Raw genomic sequence first — 22,010 nt, forward strand, 5'->3', positions numbered from 1 at the left:
ACCGGGCCAGTGTGGTGACTCATGCCTGTAATCTCAGCACTTTGGGAGGCCAAGGCAGGCAGATCACTTGAGCCCAGAAGTTCAAGACCAGCCTGGGAAACAGGGTGAAACCTCGTCTCTATAAAAAATATAAAAAGTAGCCAGGCATAGTGGCATGCACCTATAGTTGCAGCTGCTCAGGAGGCTAAGGTAGGATAATCAATTGAGCCTGTGAGGTGGAGGTGGCAATGAGCTGAGATCATGCCACTGCACTCCAGCCTGGGCAATAGAGTGATACCCTGTCTCAAATACACACACAAATATAGGAGCTTATGCTTACACAGTACTTACCATGTGCCACACACTGCTCTCAACACTTAGTAACTTCTTTAATCCTCACAATACAAGGTCCTATTATTATCCCCATTCCATAGATGAGGAAACTAAGGCACAGAGAGAGAAAGCAATTTGGCCAGGGTCATAGTAAGTGGCAGATTCAGGATTCAAACCCCGTATCTTGGCTCAGGTACAGATTCTTAATTACTCTCCTAAACTGACTCCCGAGTAACCCAGGCTTCCCCACCTGCTTCCTCACTTGTAAGGTCAAGTAAGGACCCCTAAAGGGTTGCTGGTGAGATCAAATGAGAAAATAAATACAAAAATAATAAAGGATCCTATGCAACACAACGCCTACCACCTACACAGCATACAACCACCCATGTGTGGCCATGAACCTGCCGCAGCCACCTACCTTTCACACCAGCCACGTGAGGGCGGGGCAGTCACGGATCCCATCGGAGAGGTGAGGACGTGAGGCCTGGAAAGCAGCGGTACCCTCAGCCCCCTCTCTCCTTAGCCATACTCTTCTCCTCCCCAAAGAGACAGCCACAACACAGGAGCATGTCCCACACTCCCCAGAGGACACATGAACTCGATTTCCAAACATCCCCACTGTAACGCTCAGACTTGAAACTGGGAAGAACGTTGGCTTTCCAATCCTCCTAGCAACTCATAGGAAGCCAGTCAGACACCTCAGGGGATCCTGGGAAGGCCAGCCGGTCTACATCCTCACCTATCCACCTGCGGCCACCGGGTCCTCCTTCACACATCACAGACCACCCATCAGCCTCCCACCCCATGCCAACCCAACCCATTCCTGTCTCCAGCCCCAGCAGCCTCACAAGAGAACCAGCCCAGAGAGAATGACTGGAAGGACAGCAGAGGCTGGTTGGCCTGGCCTCATTGTTCCAGCACCTGCTGAGCGAAGGCTCCAATCAGAAGCCCCGAATTACTGACAGACCCGCCAGTTATAGAATGGATTCTCTCCCAAGTCCTGCTCTGTGCTCTCCCCTTGCAAGGCCTGCCTCCCTCCTTCCAGCCGCCTGCCTATGCCCAGCTCACCGTACACCCTCCTTCCTTAGGCACCGAAACTTCAAGCAGCCTCATCTGTCCGGCACAATCTGTACCGCTAGACACAAGTTTTCCAAAGAGACAATAAACTCCTGGGGGTAAGAGGGGCAGAAGGCATCTTCTTTGTTGCCCTTCTGAGAATCTGACTGATTTTTAGACACAAAAACACTAGCCATGTGCTGTAAAGCACAAAATGGAAGGTGAGAAGGAGGAAGTCAGTAAGCTAGACTGATATTTTCTAAAAGCTCCACGATAGAGCAATTGAAAAGGAAAACTTCTGAAACACAACAGCAGGATATATATGTTCCAGCTAAAAGAACAAATCCAGGTTGGGATATTGTTCATGGTAGATATCTTTTCATCTTTGCATGCTCGGCACTTAGCCAAGCCTGGTAAAGAGCAGTGACCGGGTACTTGCTGGAGAGATGAACAGATAAACTCTTGTCGGAATCTGGGCTCCACCCTAAAGCTTGTGTTATCTCATGCAAGGAGAAGACACTGTGACCAGTTCCACTGAGTTCTCATGAGAAGACTTAAGATGAGGGAGGTCACAGAAAACCAAATACCGCATGTTCTCACTCCTAAGTGGGAGTTGAACAATGAGAGCACATGGACACAGGGAGGGGAACCTGGCACACCAGGGCTGGTCAGGGGTGGGGGTCTAGGAGAGGAATAGCAATAGGAAAAATACCTAATGTAGATGACGGGTTGATGGATGCAGCAAACCACCATGGCACGTGTATACCTATGTAACAAGCCTGCATGTTCTGCACATGTACCCCAGAACTTAAAGTATTAAAAAAAAAATGAGGGAGGCTGAGGACAAAAGATCAAGATTACATGAAATTTCACAACTTCCCACAGAAACAAGGACAGCTGGTCACTGTTTTGTTCTCTCTCCCTGGGCTCACAAAATCGGGGGGAATACGACAAGACACAGAAAGGTGGTTTGCCATTTTCTAGCGAAAATGAGGGGGAGAATACATAGGCATATATATACTCACACCCACAGCCCCTAAACTCTAAATTGCCACGGGTTTAGCTCTGTTTTATTCAGGAGAAGGACTCAAAACAAGCACATTTTGGTTTTGTTTACTTTCCTGTTTTTTCCTGGATCCAGCTCCTACTGAGGTTGGCTATCAGGGTGGGTCCCAACTCAGTGTCCATGGGGCTTTATTGTCTTATCTCTATAAAAGGCTTTTCTCCCTGGGACAAGAGGCCCGGTGGCCTCATTTTCCTGCCTGAACTCTGCCCTGTGACTAAGCAAGAAGAAGCCACAGCAGTCAGCACCCAGAGTTTCCACTGTGTCATAAAAAGGAGACGTGGGTCTCCTGCCAGCATCAGACCCATTCCCTGACTCAGCACTCAATTTAGATATCACGTCCTACGTCTGCATCCAGAAAGCCCCCAGTGTGACGGATGCTCAGAATACATCTGCTGAATGAATGGACGAATGCTGTGATGATGAGAGGAGAGGTAGGCAAGGCTCAGACCACAGAAATGATCAGAGGGTGGCCTGCAGTACTGAGTAAATGCAGTCATTATCAAGAACCTGACATGGACTCCAGGGCTTGCCTGGCCTCTCAGCAGCGGATGGCCCTGAGCAGGCTGCCAAACTCTACTGGCCAAGTGTGCCCATCTGTAAAAGATAAATATCAATTGCAGAGGCTGAAAAAGATTTTTTTCATTGTTAGGAATGAAAGGCTGTAGCCCAAGTCCAGAAACTGGGATGCTGTGTCACTTGCTCACCCTCACTGTAAAGGCTGGTGCCCACAAAGCCAGGAAAAGGTCAGGAAAAACCAGCCACGGATCTGAGACTTCCCACCCAGCCTGCTCCTGGCAAAGAAGTCTTAGAAGGAACCCCAGCCTGGGAAGAGACCTGGATCCTGGATCCAGCTCTGCCAGTGGCATGCCATGAAATCAAGGTCAAGTCACTGTGTCTCAAGACTGCTGTTTCTCATTCGTAAAAGGAGTTTGGGCAAAGTGGTTTCTCAGATCCCTTCCAGCCATGGCACCCAACAATCATAGGCTGCTTAAGAAATGTAGGCCGGGCGTGGTGGCTCAGGCCTGTAATCCCAGCACTTTGGGGGGCCAAGGTGGGTGGATCACCTGAAGTCAGGAGTTTGAGATCAGCCTGACCAACATGATGAAACCCCGTCTCTACTAAAAATACCAAAAATGACCTGAGTGTGATGGCGCACACCTGTAATCCCAGCTCCTGAGGAGGCTGAGACACAAGAATCTCTTGAACCCGGAAGGCAGAGGTTGAAGTGAGCTGAGACTGCGCCGCTGCACTCCAGCCTGGAGTGCAGCCTGGGTGACAGAGCGAGATTCTGTCTGAAGGAAAAAAAAAAAAAAAAACATAAACAGGAAAAGAAGTTCTGGCCAGATGAGAAGAAAGGTTAGTTGGAGTGAGAATAGAGGTTACCATGAATACTGAAAAGGCCACTATATATATATTTTTTTAAGAATTGATTTTATTGAGTGATCGATTGATTGAGACAGGGTCTCACTGTCCACCCAGGTTGGAGGGCAGTGGCCTGATCTCAGCTCATGCAAGCTATACCTCCCAGGTTCAAGGGATCCTCCCACCTCAGCCTCCCAAGTAACTGGGACCACAGGCATGCACCACTACGCCCAGCTAATTTTTGAATTTTTTGTAGAGATGGGGTCTCCCTATGTGGCTCAGGCAGGTCTCGAACTCCTGGGCTCAAGCAATTTGCCTGCCTCCCAAAGTGCTGGGATTATAGGTGTGAGCTACCATGCCCAGCCAGAATTAAATATTACTTCTTACGTTAAAATATGTAAATAGAATTAGATTTTGTTTCCTTTGTTTTGCTATCACCTTCCTCAGTATTGGCTGGAAAGATCTTTACTACATAGCAGATTGGCAATGGTCAAATGATGTGCGGATTTAATCTGGGGACTCAGGGGCCATCTTAGAGCCCGGGAGGGACCATTCAGACAAGCAAACTGGCGTGGACTCTGAGGAAGAGGTCTGGGAACTGTCTGAGAGGCATGCCACATCTATAAAAATCCTGTGGGCGGGGAAAACACACCCTGGCTTGAGGCAGCCACCAGGGCAGCAGCTCTGAGTCAGAGGGGGCCATCTCTAATGGCACCGCTTTCCACCTGGGCAGCCTTGCAGCCCCCACGGTAGGCTGCATGTTAGCAGGAGCTTGTTTACGCATAAAAACTAATAGTTCTCTTATGCAATAGAGGGGTAAGGCAAACTAGTGATAACATTTTCTTTAAAAAAATAAATAAATAAACAGGTTGGGTGTGGCAGCTCACGTCTGTGATCCCAACACTTTAGGAGGCTGAGGAGGGAGGATCACTTAAGGCCAGGAGTTCAAGACCAGCCTGGGCAACACAGCAAGACCCCATCTCCATGAAAAAATTTTTTTAATTAGCTAATCATGATGGTGGGTACCTGTTGTCCTAGCTACTCAGAGAGGCTGAGGCAGGAGGATCACCTGAGCCCAGGAGTTCGAGATTACAATGAGCTAGGATCATGCCATCGATCATGACAGCATGGGCAACAGAGTAAGACCCTGTCTCTTTAAAAAAAAAAAAAAAAAGATACTTTTTCTATCTATTTATATCTATCTATCTATCAATTTATTTATAGAGATGGGGTGGGGTCTCACTACATTGCCCAGGCTAGAGTACAGTAGCTATTCAAAGGCATGATCCCACCACTGATCAGCATGAGAGTTTTGACATGCTCCATTTCTGACCTGCTCCATTTCTGACTTCCTTAGGCAACCTGGTGGTCCCCTGCTCCCAGGAGGTCACCATACTGATGCCGAACCGGCCACCTGATTAGCATAGCAGCATAGCGCACTACAGCCCAGAACTCCTGGGCTCAAGCGATCCTCCCGCCTCAGCCTCCCAAGTAGCTAGGACTACAGGAACATGCCAGCACGCCCACAAGAATAATTTTTCCAAAAAAAAAGTAACCACTTCTCACTGCAATTGACTTTCTGATGGGATTTTCATTCTGCTCCTCCCCACGTCACTGTCCAGAGTAACAGAGAGTGGTTTTTGCTCGCCACAAAGTGGCTATTTGTCTTTTTTAAAAGCACAGTTTATCCCAAGAGGAAACTTACAAAGGAAGCAGGTGAAGACAAGAGTACCCAGTGAAAACACCATTGGCAGCCTCTGGCTCCAGCGGTGGCTCACCACCTCAGCTCAGCTCACACAAAGCAAGGTGAGGCTTTCAGGTGGTGCTTCCCTCTCCCACGTGGGGAGTATCTTAAATCAAAAGCAAGCAGACCAGTGGTTTTCAAACTGTGTTCTTGGAACTGTGAGGAACCCGAGGGAACCCTGTGGAGGAGCCTCAAGAAGGCCACAAGCTCAAGGGACAAGCTCCAAGCCTATACTCCCTCCCCATCCGTGCCTCTCTCATCTATTTTACAGATCTGGCTTTCACCTAAGAGTCCAATTAACAAAAAAGATCTCATGGCTAAAAAAAATAAAATAAAAAACTTAGGTCATAAAGGACATTTACACTTTGTACGTGCTATTTCATTTAATTGTTTGCCACAGCCCTGTGAGGAAACCATGGCTAAACAGTTTTAGGATTGCAAGTGGCCACCTAGAACAGTCCATTCCAGAGCTGGATAGCACCAATCATTTTTCAAAGTTCTTCCTGAAACAACCGGCCTGGGCAAGGGGAGCAGCCAGGGATTTTAAAACAGACTTCAAAGACAACATCAACTATATGCAGTGGGAGGCCCTTGCTTAAACCCTGATTTTAACAAGCCACCAATAAAATGAATCTTTGAGACAAGCAAAACTGAGCATCACCCGGGCAACTTGATAACATTAAGAAATTATTATTAATACCTCATCTCTTAGAGACACATTTTTAAGTATTTACAAGAAAAATGACATGCTGCCTGGGATTTTGTTGGGAGAGATGGGTGATCATTGCATTATCCTCTCTGTTCTTCTACATGTGTGAAAGCCTTTTTCATTTTTCACTTTTTTAGAGCTGGGTCTGGTTCTGTCTCCCAGGCTGGAGCACAGCGGTACACTCATAGCTCACTGCAACCTCAAACTCTTGGGCTCAACCAATCCTCCCGCCTCAGCCTCCCGAATAGCTGGGGCTACAGGTAGTGTCCCTTAGTCCAGCTAATTTTTTTTTTTAATTTTTGTAGACACGTGGTTTTGCCGTGTTGCCCAGGCTGGTCTCGAACTCCTGGGCTCAAGGGATCCTCCTGCCTCGACCTCCTAAAGAGCTGGGATTACAGGTATAAGCCACCATGCCTAGCTCTTGAAAGTCTTTAATAGAATTTTAAAAGGAAGAAAGACAGGGAGGCAGAATGGTTCTTCCTTAAAATGAACTCAATTCCACCTCCAAGTAACTTCTGGCAATCAGCCCATGTTCAGCTTTCTGGGATCAAAAACAATCAGGTCTTATCACATGCCCTGCACCATCTGAAAACGGGCAGCACCTAAGTCCCTCTAAGTCTCCTTTCCTCAAAAACAAACTCTTCCGCCGGGCGCGGTGGCTCACGCCTGTAATCCCAGCACTTTGGGAGGCCGAGGCCCGGATCCACCGAGGTCAGGAGGTCCGAGACCATCCTGGCTAACACGGTGAAACCCGTCTCTACTAAAAATACAAAAATTAGCGTGGTGAGGTGCGTGCCTGTAGTCCCAGCTACTCGGAGGCTGAGGCAGGAGAATGGTGTGAACCGGGGCCCGAGGCTTGCAGTGAGCGAGATGGTGCCACTGCACTACAGCCTGGGCGACAAAGTGAGACTCCGTCTCAAAAAAAAAAAACAAACTCTTCAAGGTCCTTTTTGGAACTGAACTCCTCTGGAGTCACAACAATGCCCTCCTTTAAAATGTGGGCTCCAGGACCAAAGGAGTGTGAAGGTGTGTTTTAGGCAACCCAGAAGCATGGGCCTCCGTCCACTGCAGGCCTCTGCCTTGGGCATCTCTCACTTGAACTCCAAGTATGGCCCTATGCCCTGGGATGCCTCCTGATTCCATGCAGGCTGTGAGTTTGTTCTCTACTCAGGGACAAGCTACCCCCAATTGCTCCAGAAGGCGGCAGCAGCAGCTTGCTCTGTCTCACCCTAAATCACATCTCCATCCTCTGCAAAGCCCTGGTAGAATACTATTAGCCACTCTTCCCACAGATGGGGAAGAGAAATCAGGCCCAGGAGGTTAAGCAGCTTAAAGTCACAGAGCTTAGGAGTAAGAGCAAGATTTAGAGGCCCAGTCTGTGGGGGTCCCCCAAGAATAGACTCATGACATTCCAGATGTCTCTCTAGTCCTGCAGCCTTGCTCCTGGCTCCAAGCCACACCAGAATGCCCCTGGGTCACTCATCCCTGTCCTTCTCCTCCCAGGAGTAGCGTGGCTCACTCAGCAGAGGTCACCTTCCCGCCTCCCAGCCCCAGCACCTTTCAGGGGCTCAGCAAAGACTTGCCCAAAACTTAGCCAGTCCCAGACCTGCAGCCGCCAAACCACCAGGATGGCTCACCACACATCCTTCCAGGCTCTCCCAGAAACCCCAGCTTTGTGGCCCCAAAGCCCAGTTCTCTTCACTCATTTCTAGTCTCTAGAGCAACTAAAAGAGTACAATAATCGGCCCGGTAGCGGTGGCTCAAGCCTGTAATCCCAGCACTTTGGGAGGCGAGGCAGGCGGATCCGCGAGGTCAGGGAGATCAAGACCATCTATGCTGGTGAAACCCGTCTCTACTAAAAATACAAAAAATCTAGCTAGTCAGGGAGGTGGTGAGCCTGTAGTCCCAGCTTCTTTCGGGAGGCTGAGGCAGGAAGGGAAATGGTAACCTGGGAGGCCGGGCTTGCAGTGAGGCGAGATCTGGCCACCGCTTGCTCAACCTGAAGAGGCTGACAGGCGAGACTCTGCCTCAAAAAAAAAAAAAAAAGAACAATAATCACAAAACCAGACTTCTGCTATTGCCAAACCCATAGGAAAGCGGGACCAGAAGGCACACATCTATAAAACAATGACTACTGGCCCCAGAATCACATGTGACTATTTCAGCTGGTATCAGAATTCAAAGGCTAGGGGCTGAGCACAGTGACTCACACCTGTAAATGCAGTACTTTGGGAGGCTGAAGCAGGTGGATCACAAAGTCAGGAGTTTAAGACCAGCCTGGCCAGATAGTGAAACCCCATCTCTCCTAAAAATACAAAAATTAGCCAGGTGCAGTGGCAGGCACCTGTAATCCCAGTTACTCGGGAGGCTGAGGCAGAGAATTGCTTGAACCCGAGGGAGCGAAGGTTGCACTGAACTGAATTACACCACTGCACTCCAGCCTGAGCAACAGAGTGAGATGCGTCTCAAAAAAAAAAAAAGGAAAGTTTAGGGTTTTGGTGCTCTGAATGAGAGGGCTAGGGAAGCGTAAAAAATGATGGTATATGTTGATGTTCCAGTTTCATACATTAATGTTTTAATTTCCCAAAAATGTATTCCTCAGAACACTGATGTCACAAGATGCTCCATGATAAAAGGACTCTGTGGTTAAATCCAGTTTAGGAAACACTACCCTAATAAAGCCACTCTAGTAGAGCCCCAAACACACTGAAACTAGCCCTCTCAAGGGGCCTGCAGAAAGAACCTAGCATTGCCTGGATGCATTTGACCACAGAACCCTTTTTAAGACTTAGCAGCACGTGTAACATCCCAGCAAACTAGCAGTTAGAAGATGTTTCTTTGGGAAATGCTGATCTAAGGCCTTTTGAAAGTCACCGATAGCCTTGTTATCCCGGATTTGAGACTGAAAAACCAGAAACCAATTCTGAGCGGGATAAGGAGGAAGTATCCACAGAGCAGAAATAACAGAGACATACTTCAAGGCCTTTAGGGATGAAGATGTAAGTACTGAAAACACAAAGAAAATGTGTAGGCATTCCTTGTACCGCAGATATGAATACCACTAGGATTGTTTGGTTAACGTCTGGCCTTCAAAAGAGTCACATGTAGGGCCGGGTCTGCGGTAGCTCATGTCAATAATGGATTGTTTGAGGCCAGGAGTTAGTTCCAGCCTGGGCAATATAGTGAGACCTTGTCTCTACTAAAAATAAAGAAATTAGCGGCCCGGTGACTCCAAGCCTGTAATCCCAGCACTTTGGGAGGCCAAGGCCGGGTGAATCCGCGAGGTCAGGGGTCGAGACTATCTGGCTAACATGGTGAAACCCGTCTCTACTAAAAATACAAAAAAACCTTGAGCGTGGTGGCGAGCGCCTGTAGTCTCAATTACTTGGGAGGCTGAAGCCCGAGAATAAGCGTGAACCGGGAGTGAGGCTTACAGTGAGCTGAGATCACGCCACTGCACTCAGCCTGGGAACACAGCGAGACTCCGTCTCAAAAAAAAAAAAAAAAAAAAAAAAAAAAAAAGAAATTAGCTGGGCATGGTGGCACATGCCTGTAGTACCAACTACTCAGGAGGCTGAGGTAGGAGGATTGCTTGAGCCCAGGAGGTTGAGGCTGCAGTAAGCCATGATCACACCACTGCACTCAGCCCAAACAACAAAGCAAGACCCTGTCTCAAAAAGTAAGAGAGTCACAGATAACTACTGAACTGTCCTAAGACTTTCCAAACCATATCTGAAGGAAGAAAAAAAAATTTTTTTTTTTTGTGAGAGAGTTTCGCTCTTGCTGCCCAGGCTAGAGTGCAATGGCGCAATCTCAGCTAACTGCAGCCTCTGCCTCATGGATTCAAGCAATTCTCCTGCCTCAGCCTCCCAAGTAGCTGGGATTACAGGCACACACCACCACACCCAGCTATTTTTTGTATTTTTAGTAGAGATGGGGTTTCGTCATGTTGGCCAGGCTGGTCTCAAACTCCTGGCCTCAGGTGATCCACCCGCCTCGGCCTCCCAAAGTGCTGGGATTACAGGCATGAGCCACCGCGCCTGGTCAAAAACAATTTTCAGAAGAAAAAAAGGAAAGAAAATGCTATCCACCCCCATGTCAGGGTGCTGTGAACAGTGTGGATTTTCTTAATTAAAACTCAAAGTAAGCAGTATGGTACCTTCTCAAAAAATTGAACATAGAATTACCATATGACCCAGCAAGTTCACTTCTGGGTATAAACCCAAAAGAGAAAGCAGGAACTCAAAGAGATATTTGTACACCCATGGTGTCATAGCAGCATTATTCACAATGGCCAAAAGGTGAAGACAACTCAAGTATATCCATCAACAGGTAAAGAAAGAAATAAAATATAGAATATATATATATAGGAATATTATTTGGCCTAAAAAAGGAATTTTGACACATACTACAACATGGATGAACCTTGAGGACTTTATGCTTAGAGAAGTAAGCCAGTCACAAAAAGACAAATCTGTATTGACTTCACTCATAAAAGATATCTAAAGTAGTCAAATTCTTAGAAACAGACAACTTGTGAGGCCAAGGCGGCCAGATCGCTTGAACCCAGGAGTTCAAGACTAGCCTGGGCAACATGGCAAAGCCCCATCTCTGAAAAAAAAAAATGCAAAATACAAAAACAAAAAATTAGCCGGGCATGGTGGCGGGCGCCTGTAGTCCCAGCTACTCGGGAGGCTGAGACTGGAGAATGGCGTGAACCTGGGAGGCGGAGCTTGCAGTGAGCGGAGATCGCTCCACTGCACTGCAGCCTGGACCACAGAACGAGACTCCATCTCAAAAAATAAAAAATAAATACAAAAAGGAGCTGGGTGTGGTGGCATGTGCCTGTAGTCCCTGCTACTCAGGAGGCTGAGGTGGGAAGATTGATTGAGCATGGGAGGTCGAGGCTGCAGTGAACCATGACTGTACCACTGCAATCCATGCACTCCAGCCTGAGCAACAGAGTGAGACCCCATCTCCAAAAAAAAAAAAAGAAGAGAGAGAGAGAGAGAGAAAGAGAGAGAGAGAGAGAGAGAGAGAGAGAGAGAGAAAGAAAGAAAGAAAGAAAGAAAGAAAGAAAGAAAGAAAGAAACGAACAGACAGAAAGTATTCATATAATGGTGACTGTCAAGGCCTAGGAGGCCATGTAGAGTTATTATTCAAAAGGCAGAGTTTCGATTTTGCAAGATGAAAACCTTCTAGGGATGGATGGTGTTGATGTTTGCACAACAGTGTAAAAATACTTAATGCTGGCCGGGTGCAGTGGCTCACGCCTGTAATCCCAGCACTTTGGGAGGCCAAGGCGGGCAGATCATTTGAAGAGAGGAGTTCAAGATCAGCCCGGCCAACATGGGGAAACCTTGTCTCTACTAAAAATACAAAAAAATTAGCCAGGCGTGGTGGCACATGCCCGTAGTCCCAGCCACTCGGGAGGCTGAGGCAGGAGAATTGCTGAAACTGGGGAGGCAGAGCTTGCAGTGAGCCGAGATCATGCTACTGTACTCCAGCCTGGGCGCCAGAGTGAGACTCCGTATCAAAAAAAAAAAAAAAAAGGTTTAAATGGTAAATTTCATGTTATGTAAATTATTATCACAATTTTGTTTAAATCCTCAAAGTAAATGGGTTATGAGCCTTTTTGAAGTGTGAAATGAACGTCAAGGTCAACAGTCAACTAGGAATTATCCACCAAGGGTTTAGAGGGATAGACTGCCAACATGGGACACTCCAACCATCTCTGTTTGGTTTAAAATGCTTCTGTAGCTCTTTTGTGGAATGCAGTCTCAAAAAGATCAATAGAGATATACAGTTCAGAGGTATGCAATCTATCCCAGGTAAAAGGCGAAAAAAAATCCAATTTCCCCCCAGCACAATCCCATTTAAGATTCTTCCCTGGGCCGGGCGCGGTGGCTCAAGCCTGTAATCCCAGCACTTTGGGAGGCCGAGACGGGCGGATCACGAGGTCAGGATCGAGACCATCCTGGCTAACATGGTGAAACCCCGTCTCTACTAAAAATACAAAAAACTAGCCGGGCGTGGTGGCGGGCGCCTGTAGTCCCAGCTACTCGGAGGCTGAGGCAGGAGAATGGCGTGAACCTGGGAGGCGGAGCTTGCAGTGAGCCGAGATCACGCCACTGCACTCCAGCCTGGGTGACACAGCGCGGGAACCCCTCCCCAAAAAAAAAAAAAAAAAAAAAAAGATTCTTCTCTGCTGAACACACATAGCATCCCTACTGCCCAGGCCAACACGCAGCTCAGCCCTCTTTCTCTACGTCTGCTACTTCTGTGGCTCACACCTTCCCAGGGTTTCAGGAAATGACTGTAGAGCCCCCTCACACAAGGCAGAACATACAGGTGGTTGAAATGAGGTGGGACAAAAAAAACTGAGACAATGGCCAGCAGCGGTGGCTCATGCCTATAATCTCAGCATTCTGGGAGGCTGAGGCAGGCGGATCACCTGAGGTCAGGAGTTCCGGACCAGCCTGGCCAAGATGGCAAAACCCCGCCTCTACTAAAAATACAAAAATTAGCTGGGGGTGGTGGTGCGCACCTGTAATCCCAGCTACTCAGGAAGCTGAGACAAGAGAATCACTTGAACCTGGGAGGCAGAGGTTTCAGTGAGCTGAGATTGCATCACTGCACTCCAGCCTGGGTGACAGAGTAAGGCTCCATCTCAAAAAAAAAAAAACTGAGACAAAATATTTATCCTACTCTGCTTACTTTTCCAGGAAATGGAAAGCCAGAGTATCAAAAACTACTCAACACTAACATTAAATCAGATTAACAGCAATCCTGATGTAGAGCTGGAAGGGCCCCCAAAATCGAGTCCAACCCAATCACCCAACCTCCTTGGACCAAATGGCACCTGGGAAGTGCTCAAAACCCCACAGGAATGAGCAAGTCCCCCGTCAATGCTCAACCTCTTCTGTTTTGACTGTTGAACTGGGGAAAAAAAAAAAAAAAAAAACAAGCACCAGGAAGCTAAAAGGCTCTGCCAAGGTCAAGATTTTGCAGTTACGAGCAGATCTCCGGTTCAGGGCTTTTTTTTTTTTTTTTTTTTTTTTAAAGAAAAGCTCCTCAGTATTCTTTTGAGGACATCAAGTTGACATTCAAATTCTATGTGTAGAAAGGGAATGACTCTCTACTCTTACAACAGCCAGTGTGGGTGCTCCACATGGCTCCTGGCAGCCAGCCCCACACCGCCAGTACCTGATGGGCAACCTTGGGGACTTCAGACATCAATGTCACACCACCTGCTTCCATCACAGACATACCGTGGGCGGTGATATCCATGTGTACATCTGGGGCTTGCTCAAGCCTTCCTCCTCTCCCACAGCCTCTGCCACCATGAGGTCACCACTTAGGAATCTGCATGTATATTTGAAGAGGATCTGGACAAGGATACATCATTCACTTTACACACAGCTGACTATTCATTCGTTCAACAAAAAGTTATTGCACACCCATCTTGTACCAGGCTCTATTCTGGGAATGAGGACTATAATAGCAAATTTGGTTCAGGGAGGACAGCTCTGACACCTGCTTGGCATAGTATACAAGGAGCTCCCACAGAACCTCAGAAACACCAGGAGATTCCCAGTTTTCTGGCTCTAAGGTTAGTTGCTGTCTACTACTGTCACTGTTGTGCTATATTGCTCAGGGTAACAAAATGCTCTTCCACTTTTCTTACCATAGATTGTCAAACAGCACAGTGAAGTAGTTAGTGTTTTCATTACTTTGTAGAGGAGATAAGCTCACAAGGATTAAAAACCTTGCTCAAGGTCTAAAACCTTGTAAAGTCTGATCATCACTACCTAGACCCACCGTCCCACTCCAGCAATGACGGCGTGTGCTAACTGTATTATCGCACAAAGGTGGCAATGCTTGGAGTGGACATTCATCTGCTCTTTTACCTGCGCAACATCGCTCCTGCTTGTCTTCCTTTACACAACTGCTCTGCCTCACTAAAAAACCCACATAGTATTGGAATGGGCTGCCAATCATAGTAGCCCATCATCTTACCCTGTGGTTCCACTGCTGGGCACAGGGCCAAAGCTGAGCCAGTCTTAGTCCTCTAGCCCTGGCCACAGTCACCGGGACTCACACAGACACATAACGCTGGCCAGACCAATCAGAATCCTCCCATGAGGTTTCCCTGGGCTGACTGGATAGAGCTCCCTTTCTTCCCTGGTCAGGGGCTGTGAACACGAACAGAGGGGCCTGAAGTCATGTTCAGACCCGTGGGAAAAGCCCATAGCATCGATCCAAGAGGTCAAATGTCCCAAAGGCCAGTTTCCACCATCCATGCAAAGGTTGTGGAATATTCTAAGTCAATATATTTCTCTTTTTCTACCTAAGATGGTCTGAGCTAAGTTTCTATCATTTTGCAATAAAGGTTCCCTGAAATGATACAGATAAAATCTGCGCTTCACTTAGAAATCTCTTCTCACCCATTAATTTCAAATGCCTCTGCCACTTCCTCTCAAGTAACACAAAACAACCTAAATTAGCCATGCAGGGTGGCGTGTACCTGTAATCTCAGCTGCTAAGGAGGCTGAGGCAGGAGGATGGCTTGAGCTCAGGAGTTTGAGGCTGCAGTGAGCTATGATTGCACCACTGCACTCCACTGTGTCTAAAAAAATAAGTAAATAGGCCGGGCGCGGTGGCTCAAGCCTGTAATCCCAGCACTTTGGGAGGCCGAGACGGGCGGATCACGAGGTCAGGAGATCGAGACCATCCTGGCGAACACGGTGAAACCCCGTCTCTACTAAAAAAATACAAAAAACTAGCCGGGCGAGGCGGCGGGCGCCTGTAGTCCCAGCTACTCGGGAGGCTGAGGCAGGAGAATGGCGTAAACCCGAGAGGCGGAGCTTGCAGTGAGCTGAGATCCGGCCACTGCACTCCAGCCCGGGTGACAGAGCCAGACTCCGTCTCAAAAAAAAAAAAAAAAAAAAAAAATAAGTAAATAAACAAACAAAAGAACCAAAAGAAAAACTACAACAGCTGGAGCTTTTACTTATATCCCTTGCCCTGCTGACCCTCCAGGGTAGAGGGGATGAAGAAAAGGTGGCTGGTACCTGAAGGAAGTAGAGAGAGAACAAAAGGCCCAGGCAACCTCTACTGAATAATAAATAACCTACACCTGACAATCAGCACCCAACTGCACTAGTCCCACTGGAAAAGCCTGGCAGGGTTATTTCCTTGGGAGAAAAAAAAAAAAAAAAAAAAACTTCCAGCTCTAACTTCTGACAGTGTACAATGCCTAAATTCAAACCCCCCCTCAGCCTAGCCATCAAGGTCCTCCAGATTACCTCTGCATCCCCATCTCCGTTCCACCCAGAGCCAAGGCCAATGCCCTGCTCTGCTCAGGCTGGGTAAACACACGGCTCCTCTCTACAGCTCAGCCTCTGCTGCCCACACGTCCTCCCTCCATCCCTCCAGGCATTCAGAGCTTCGCTTCAACACCAAGTCCCAGCACATCGCGAAGCTCTCCTCAGCTTCTCCAGCAGATGCTGCAGGCTCCACTCTCTTAAGTTTGATGAAGCAAGTGAGTCAGTTCACTAAGAAAGTAAAGAGGAGGCACAGGAGGTGTGGGGAGTGGGAACGAGAAGGAAACATTAGGCACTGAGCACGGGAGAGGTCCAGCGGGCACTCACCGAGTTCTGCCATTTCTGCCTCCCAAGAGAGGCCTGGTGGGAATGACTTGAGGAGTCCCACATTTAGATGGTAATGAAAGCCACTAGAGGTGAATGAGAGTATCTGGGGAAAGTATGTAGCATATCGAGTTTTTAATACAAGAAAAAGCCTATTTGTGCATCTGTATCAGTTGATCTGTCTCATAATGTCACTCTCATGAGTGTCCCATTCCCCCAACAAGGTGGCAAGCTACGGGCTAGAATTACATCCTGTGTACCCCGGCCCCTATCTATACCCCAGCCCCACCTGGTGACAGAGGCAGGCAGTGTAGCACCATTAGCCCATCTTACAGATGAAGATACTGAGGCTCACTCCAGGGGCATGGAGTTGAGAATCCTCAAGGGAAAAAACCCAGGTGTTTCCCTGAATCAAAGAGAAAAAACAAAGGACTGCATGGGGCTCCAAGTGACCACGCTAGACTCGGTTACTGGGAAAAACAAGAGACCCAACTGAGCCACTCAGAAGTAAACAATTCTGTCCTCCCCCTACCACCAGCTTGGGCAAAGGTGTTCACTTGTTCCCTACAGATCTACATATCAAATCCAGGACAAGAGAAAGCTACGTAATTTCAGAGTCCCCCAGTGACTGGAAATGTCCTGAAGTTGTAGTGGGAAGGCCTAACCAGGGAACAGGAAAAACCACCCCTAGACAAGGAATCAGGAGCACTGGGCTTGGCCTTGACTCCGGCACTTTTCTGCACTGTGACTTCTTCCTTACAGACAGGGCCCTGGAACTAAATGACATGAAGATCATAAGACACCACTCATCTCCCTAGGGCTGCCACGGAGTCAATGAGATATGAAGATAGGACACAAAATCCTGACCACAACACTGTGTGCCTCCTAGTTGCTCCACACCCCCAGGCCTGAGCATGGTGGGTTATGAATGTTTGGGGATCTAACTCAGCAAGAGTTGCCCCGATGGGTTGGGTTTGCTCACCTGCCCAACAGCACCCAGGCATGTGTCCTCCCCAGTTTCCTTCCAGTTCCAGGCCCCACGTGGTAGGCTGCTGCCAATGCAGACTCCCTCAGCACCCGAGTGCCAGTGGGGGATGGGCACTCTGGACCAGGAGCCCACACAAGGTGTCCATCAAGGAAGCTCCAGAGAGACGGTGCCAAAGCAGCACCCATTGATGCTAAGGATCCTAGGGAGCCAGCTGGTTCCTCTCTCAGGCTCCGCAATGGCCTCGAACTGAGGCCAATTCACACCCAGAGCTGCCGCCCAGAGCACAGAGTGGAAATCACTCAGGAGTGGAAGGAGGCAGGACCAAGTGCTGGATTTTCCTATGACTCCTCAAGGAAGAAGGCTTCCATTCCTTCAGCCAGAGCCACTCTCATGCACTGAGCTTTGACCATAAGAAACACTTCCTAGCTAAAAGAAAAAAAAAGCGAAAAACTGGAGACCTGTAACACAGCAATTCACCCTTCACAAAGGAGCCCCCCCCACCCCCACCCCAGGGGCAGTGGCTCACTCCTGTAGTCCCAACACTTTTGGGAGGCAGAGGCAAGCAGATCGCTTGAACTCAGGAGTTCGAGACCATCCTGGACAACATGGAGAAACCCCATCTCTGCAAAATATACAAAAATTAGCTGGTGTGGTGGCATGTTCCTGTGGTCCCAGCTACTTGGGGGGGCTGAGGCAGGAGGATGGCTTGAGACTGGGAGGCGGAGGCTGCAGTGAGCCGAGACTGTGCCACTGCACTCCAGCCTGGGTGACACAGTGAGACCCTGTCTCAAAAAAAAAAAAAAAAGCCCCCAACACGCTACTGTTTGCTGACACACCATGTCACCCTCTCCCCCAGGGGCTTCAGGTGGCATCTTGCCATACCAAATGCTGTCCTAACTTTTTTCTTTCTTTTTCTTGAGACGGAGTCTTGCTCTGTCACCCAGGCTGGAATGCAGTGGCACCATGTCGGCTCACTGCAACCTCCACTTCCCAGAGTCAAGTGATTCTCCTGCTTCAGCCTCCCAAGTAGCTGGGACTACAGGCGCCCGCCACCACGCCCAGCTAATTTTTCTATTTTTAGTACAAACGGGGTTTCACCATGTTGGCCAGGCTGGTCTCGAACTCCTGGCCTTAAGTGATCTGCCTGCCTCAGCCTCCCAAAGTGCTGGGATTACAGGCATGAGCCACCACATCCAGCCAACTTTTTTTTAATGTATTAAATAAAATGAACTTAACTTCTCCTTGAAAATTATTTTTCTAAGGATTTCATGACCCTCTCCAAAGTCACAGAACTCTGCATTGTGGTAAAACTGGGGTCTGAAATCAATGCCTGAGGGGATAAAATCCAAACCCTAATCTCTGCCTTCCTTAGAGGTCACGACTAGCTCCTAGAACTTCAGCCCCATGAGGCCCCACATTCTCCACCAGGCACGGAAAGGATGAGACCTAATTAATGGCAATTGATCCATCAATCAATCTATCCTCAGAGATTAAGGTGAGCATTGATTCACATGCTTCCAAACGCAGACTTCTAGCCTGTACTCTTAACTTCTGTGCTTCCTAGGAAAGACTTCCAGAAACAGATCTTAACTTCTTCCTTCAGAGATAGATTAGATACACAGATACAATTAAAAAGAAAAAATTACTTTGTTGGGATCCCCTCTGTCCTTGTCCTCATGGCCACATCTGACAGTCCCTTCCTAGCATCTCCCAAAACACTATCCCAGGAAAGGATTAGGTTTGCCCAGCAACTCTGACATGACCACAACTGGGGGGAAAGAATGCAGGTTTGACGGACAGAGATGCAAGTCAGAAGCTCAAAGTGGAGACAGGAGGACCACCAATGAAATGACCTGCTGTGTGGCCAGCAGTTTAGTCTCTTTGCCAGTTTCCTGCAGCTATAAAAAGTGAGGTTAAGATGGCCAATATAAGAGAGCTGTTACCAGGAACGGCTTATAAAATCATTCCCTTAATAAGTGGAGCTTTTAACAGCCAAATAAACGGGTCCCATCAGCCTTTGACCTTCAAGTTGCTAAGGGCAATTTCTCAGCCCTCTCGGTTCACTTGTTTTTCTTTTATACATATATCTTTATTTATTTTTACTGTACCTATCGATTCACTGTTAAAACAAGGACAAGACCTAGAAAGATGGCACTTTGTTTCCTGGCTCTGAACAAGTTCAAACAATAGGTTATAATTCAAAATTCCTGGTCCCCAATACTTTCTGGGCATTTTAACCACTCCAAGTCAGAGTTTTCTCTCTGGCAAAGAATAACAGAAAGCTCACATAGTGGCAACGACAATTGAACGTGACAAGGCAGAGTGCCTGCCACAATAATAGATGCCCAATAAATGCTTGTTCTCTTCCTCCCTCAGTGCCATGTCTTCTTCCTCCAGCTGCCTTGTCTGAAAGGCTGGCTTCCACACTCCGCGACCAGACCAGGACAAGCCTACCACTTGTCAGAAACTCCCGCCAGTATCCGTTCTTGCCCCGAAACACACACTTACAAATCAGTCATCCCCAAGACCAAGGACACAGGGGTTCCAAAAGGCACCCCCAAGGGAACCAGTCACCAGCCTTCCTCCTTAAGCAGCTCGGTGCTCTCAGGGAGGGAACTTAGCCCCAACAGCCACTACTAGGATTTTCCCATGGTGCAATGCAACTTCCCCAACTTTTCAGGGCCCACAGTTTCCAAAGAAACCTAGGCAGGCATTGTGCACAATCAGCCACAAGTCCGGGCGAGACTGGGCTCTGACAGAGGAAAGGGAGCTGGGACAGCCAGAAAATGAAAAGGCAGCGGTGGCCCCGGCACAGGATGGCAGGCACCAAAATTTAAGAGTATGGGTCCTGGCCCAGGTCCCATTCTTTTAGACGTTATCCTTGGTTAAAGGCTAGTACAGGGTCCCAAAAGACTAGCGGGTGGTTAGGAGCCTCAGAAAAGGGACTGATGAACATCCTTCGAGGTACCCCCTACCCGCTACTGGACCTGGTGGCCCCCGGGGACCCTGCCGCCGAGGCACCTGAGGGTGAAGGCCTTCAGCTGGGGGCATTGTTCACAGCGAACGGCGGGACTTGGGGAGGCGGCGGGACTTTGGGGTCCGCGCACCGCCGCCCCCCCAGCTGGGCTAGAGGAACGAGTCCACCAAGGCCATCGCCAGGTGGAGCGGCGGCCCCGGCGAGGTCCCCCACCGCCAGCAGGAGGGAGAAGCGGAGGGCGCGTCCCAGAGGCGGGGGCCGAGGGTCTGCCACTCACCAGCTCCTTCCGCGGGCTGCGGCGGCCCGACGACGCCGTTCAGGTAGAGAATGGGCAGCAGGTGAGGCTGCGTCTTCTCCAGCGCCGCCCGCAGGTCCTGGAAGTGGTCCCGCTCCTTGGCCAGGAGCAGCTTGAGCAGCAGCTCCGCCTTGGCGCCTCCCGCCTCCTCGTCCAGCTGCCGCCGCTCGCCGGGACTGAGCGCTCCCGCGGCCTCGAGCAGCCCGAGCACGGCTTCCACCTCCGTCATGGCCTGGGCCAGGCTCTGCTGACACTGGGCGAGCAGCTCCCGGCGCTGGGGCTCCATGGTGGCGGGCTGCGCCGCCCCGCCCCGCCGGACGCCTCCCGGGCCCCCCGAGGCCGGCGGGCGGGCGGGCGAGCGCCTCGGCAGCAGCCCTAGCGCGCCGGGAGCCGCGAGGCGGCGGGAGCCATGGGCTGGGGCCGGGGCCTGGGCGGGCTGGGGGCCCGGGGCGGCGGGCGGCGCTCAGCAGCGGCCGCCTCCCGGGCTCCGGAGCGCAGCCATGTTGGCTGCCGCGGCGGCGGGACTGGAAGAGGAGGAGGAGGAGACGCAGGAGGAGAAGGAGGAGGCGGAGGTGGGGACGGCGGCCGGGGCGCGCCCCGAGGCCGGGCTCCAGCCGGGCATGCTCCCCCTCCCCCTCAGCCTCCGCGCGCGCCGCCCGCCCCGCGAGAAAACTCGCCCCGAAAGCCGGGCCGCGCGCCGCCCCCCGAGCGAGACTACAACTCCCGGGAGAAAGTCGCCTGGGCAGTGTTCCCCGGGCCCCCGACGGCTCCGACCCGGCTCGGAGGCTGCCTCGGCCCCCGTGCACCCCGGTCCGGCTCACCGGGGCCCCGCAGCCGCCGTCCGCTCCGCCATAGCCCCAGCCCCGCCGCCGCCGGCCGGTCCCTCCTCTCTCCCCTCCCCAGGCCGTCCCTCCGGGAGGTGGCAGCAGCGGAGGAGGGGACGGGCGGAGGGGGGGACGGGCGGAGGGGAGGGGTCCCCGCCCCCGGCCCGCCCGCTAGGCGGGGACGCGGCGCCGGCTGGTTCCCGGTCCCCCGAGGCCCAGGCGCAGCCGGAGGTGGGGGACGCGGAGTCAGGCCGGGCACGCGGCCAGCCCACAAGCTGCTGGAGACCCCCTCATACAAATCTTGCCCCCAATCCAGTGGGTCCTAAACTGAGAACTCCAAATTAAAGCCTGGAGACAAATGGTGGGGAAGGTTTCCCCTAAATTTGGACATCTCCAGATTACCACCTCCGCCGAATCCATGAGGCTTTTCCTCTCCAAGGAGCACCTAAGTGGAGAATTTCCCAATAAAATCGCCTCAACTGCGGTAAATAGGCTGTTCCCCGCGCCAGCATTTGAGAAGAGCTGCTCCCAGAGTCTAAAGGAGTTGGGATGTTGGCAGGAGGGTGTGTCGCTGGATGAGGAAGAGAAAGGTGGGCATCTGCGGTGCAGTCCTTGGTCTTTCTGGCAAGTGGGGCGCTCTCCCCCTAAATGTCTCAGAGGGAGACAAATCAGCGGACTACCTTGCTTCCTTTGATGACCTGGAAAGGGTCTGCAGTCCCCCTTAAAGCCCAAGAATGTCTCCTCTTCCACGACAGCCCAGCCGTTTGTGGACACATACTGCTTACCTCCCTGACTGCAGGACAAGGTCCTTCAAAGCTAGAACCCTGACTGCGCTCAGTGACCCCGCAGTGCTCCTCTGTCCATTTCAAACATCTGCGATGGAATGAGTGGATCTCGCTGGGGATGGGGGCCACTTTGTCTACCCACACTGCCAGTCCCAGCCACGTGCCTCCCCTCTTCCCTCAAAAAGCAACGTCTTCTTAGTCTGCTTCTTCAAGGGGAGAAGTCGTTTTTATTTATGGAAACG

The 22,010-nt window shown here is 50.2% G+C and overlaps 1 protein-coding gene across 2 annotated transcripts in view; it reads right to left on the bottom strand.

The window, feature by feature from the left end:
* DLG5 (discs large MAGUK scaffold protein 5) overlaps positions 1 to 20,988 on the bottom strand; it is a 135,701-nt gene extending 114,713 nt beyond the window's left edge. The window contains exon 1 of one of the 2 annotated variants that reach the window (XM_017962866.3): positions 20,142 to 20,988. In XM_017962866.3, coding sequence (XP_017818355.2) covers positions 20,142 to 20,445 — 304 coding nt within the window. In that variant the 5' untranslated portion in view covers positions 20,446 to 20,988. The remainder of the gene's footprint in view (positions 1 to 20,141) is intronic. The other variant, XM_017962867.3, reaches the window with a different exon arrangement.
* Positions 20,989 to 22,010: the final 1,022 nt, after the last annotated feature.

This window comes from Papio anubis, chromosome 11 (genome assembly GCF_008728515.1).
Source record: "Papio anubis isolate 15944 chromosome 11, Panubis1.0, whole genome shotgun sequence".
NCBI lineage: Eukaryota > Metazoa > Chordata > Mammalia > Primates > Cercopithecidae > Papio > Papio anubis.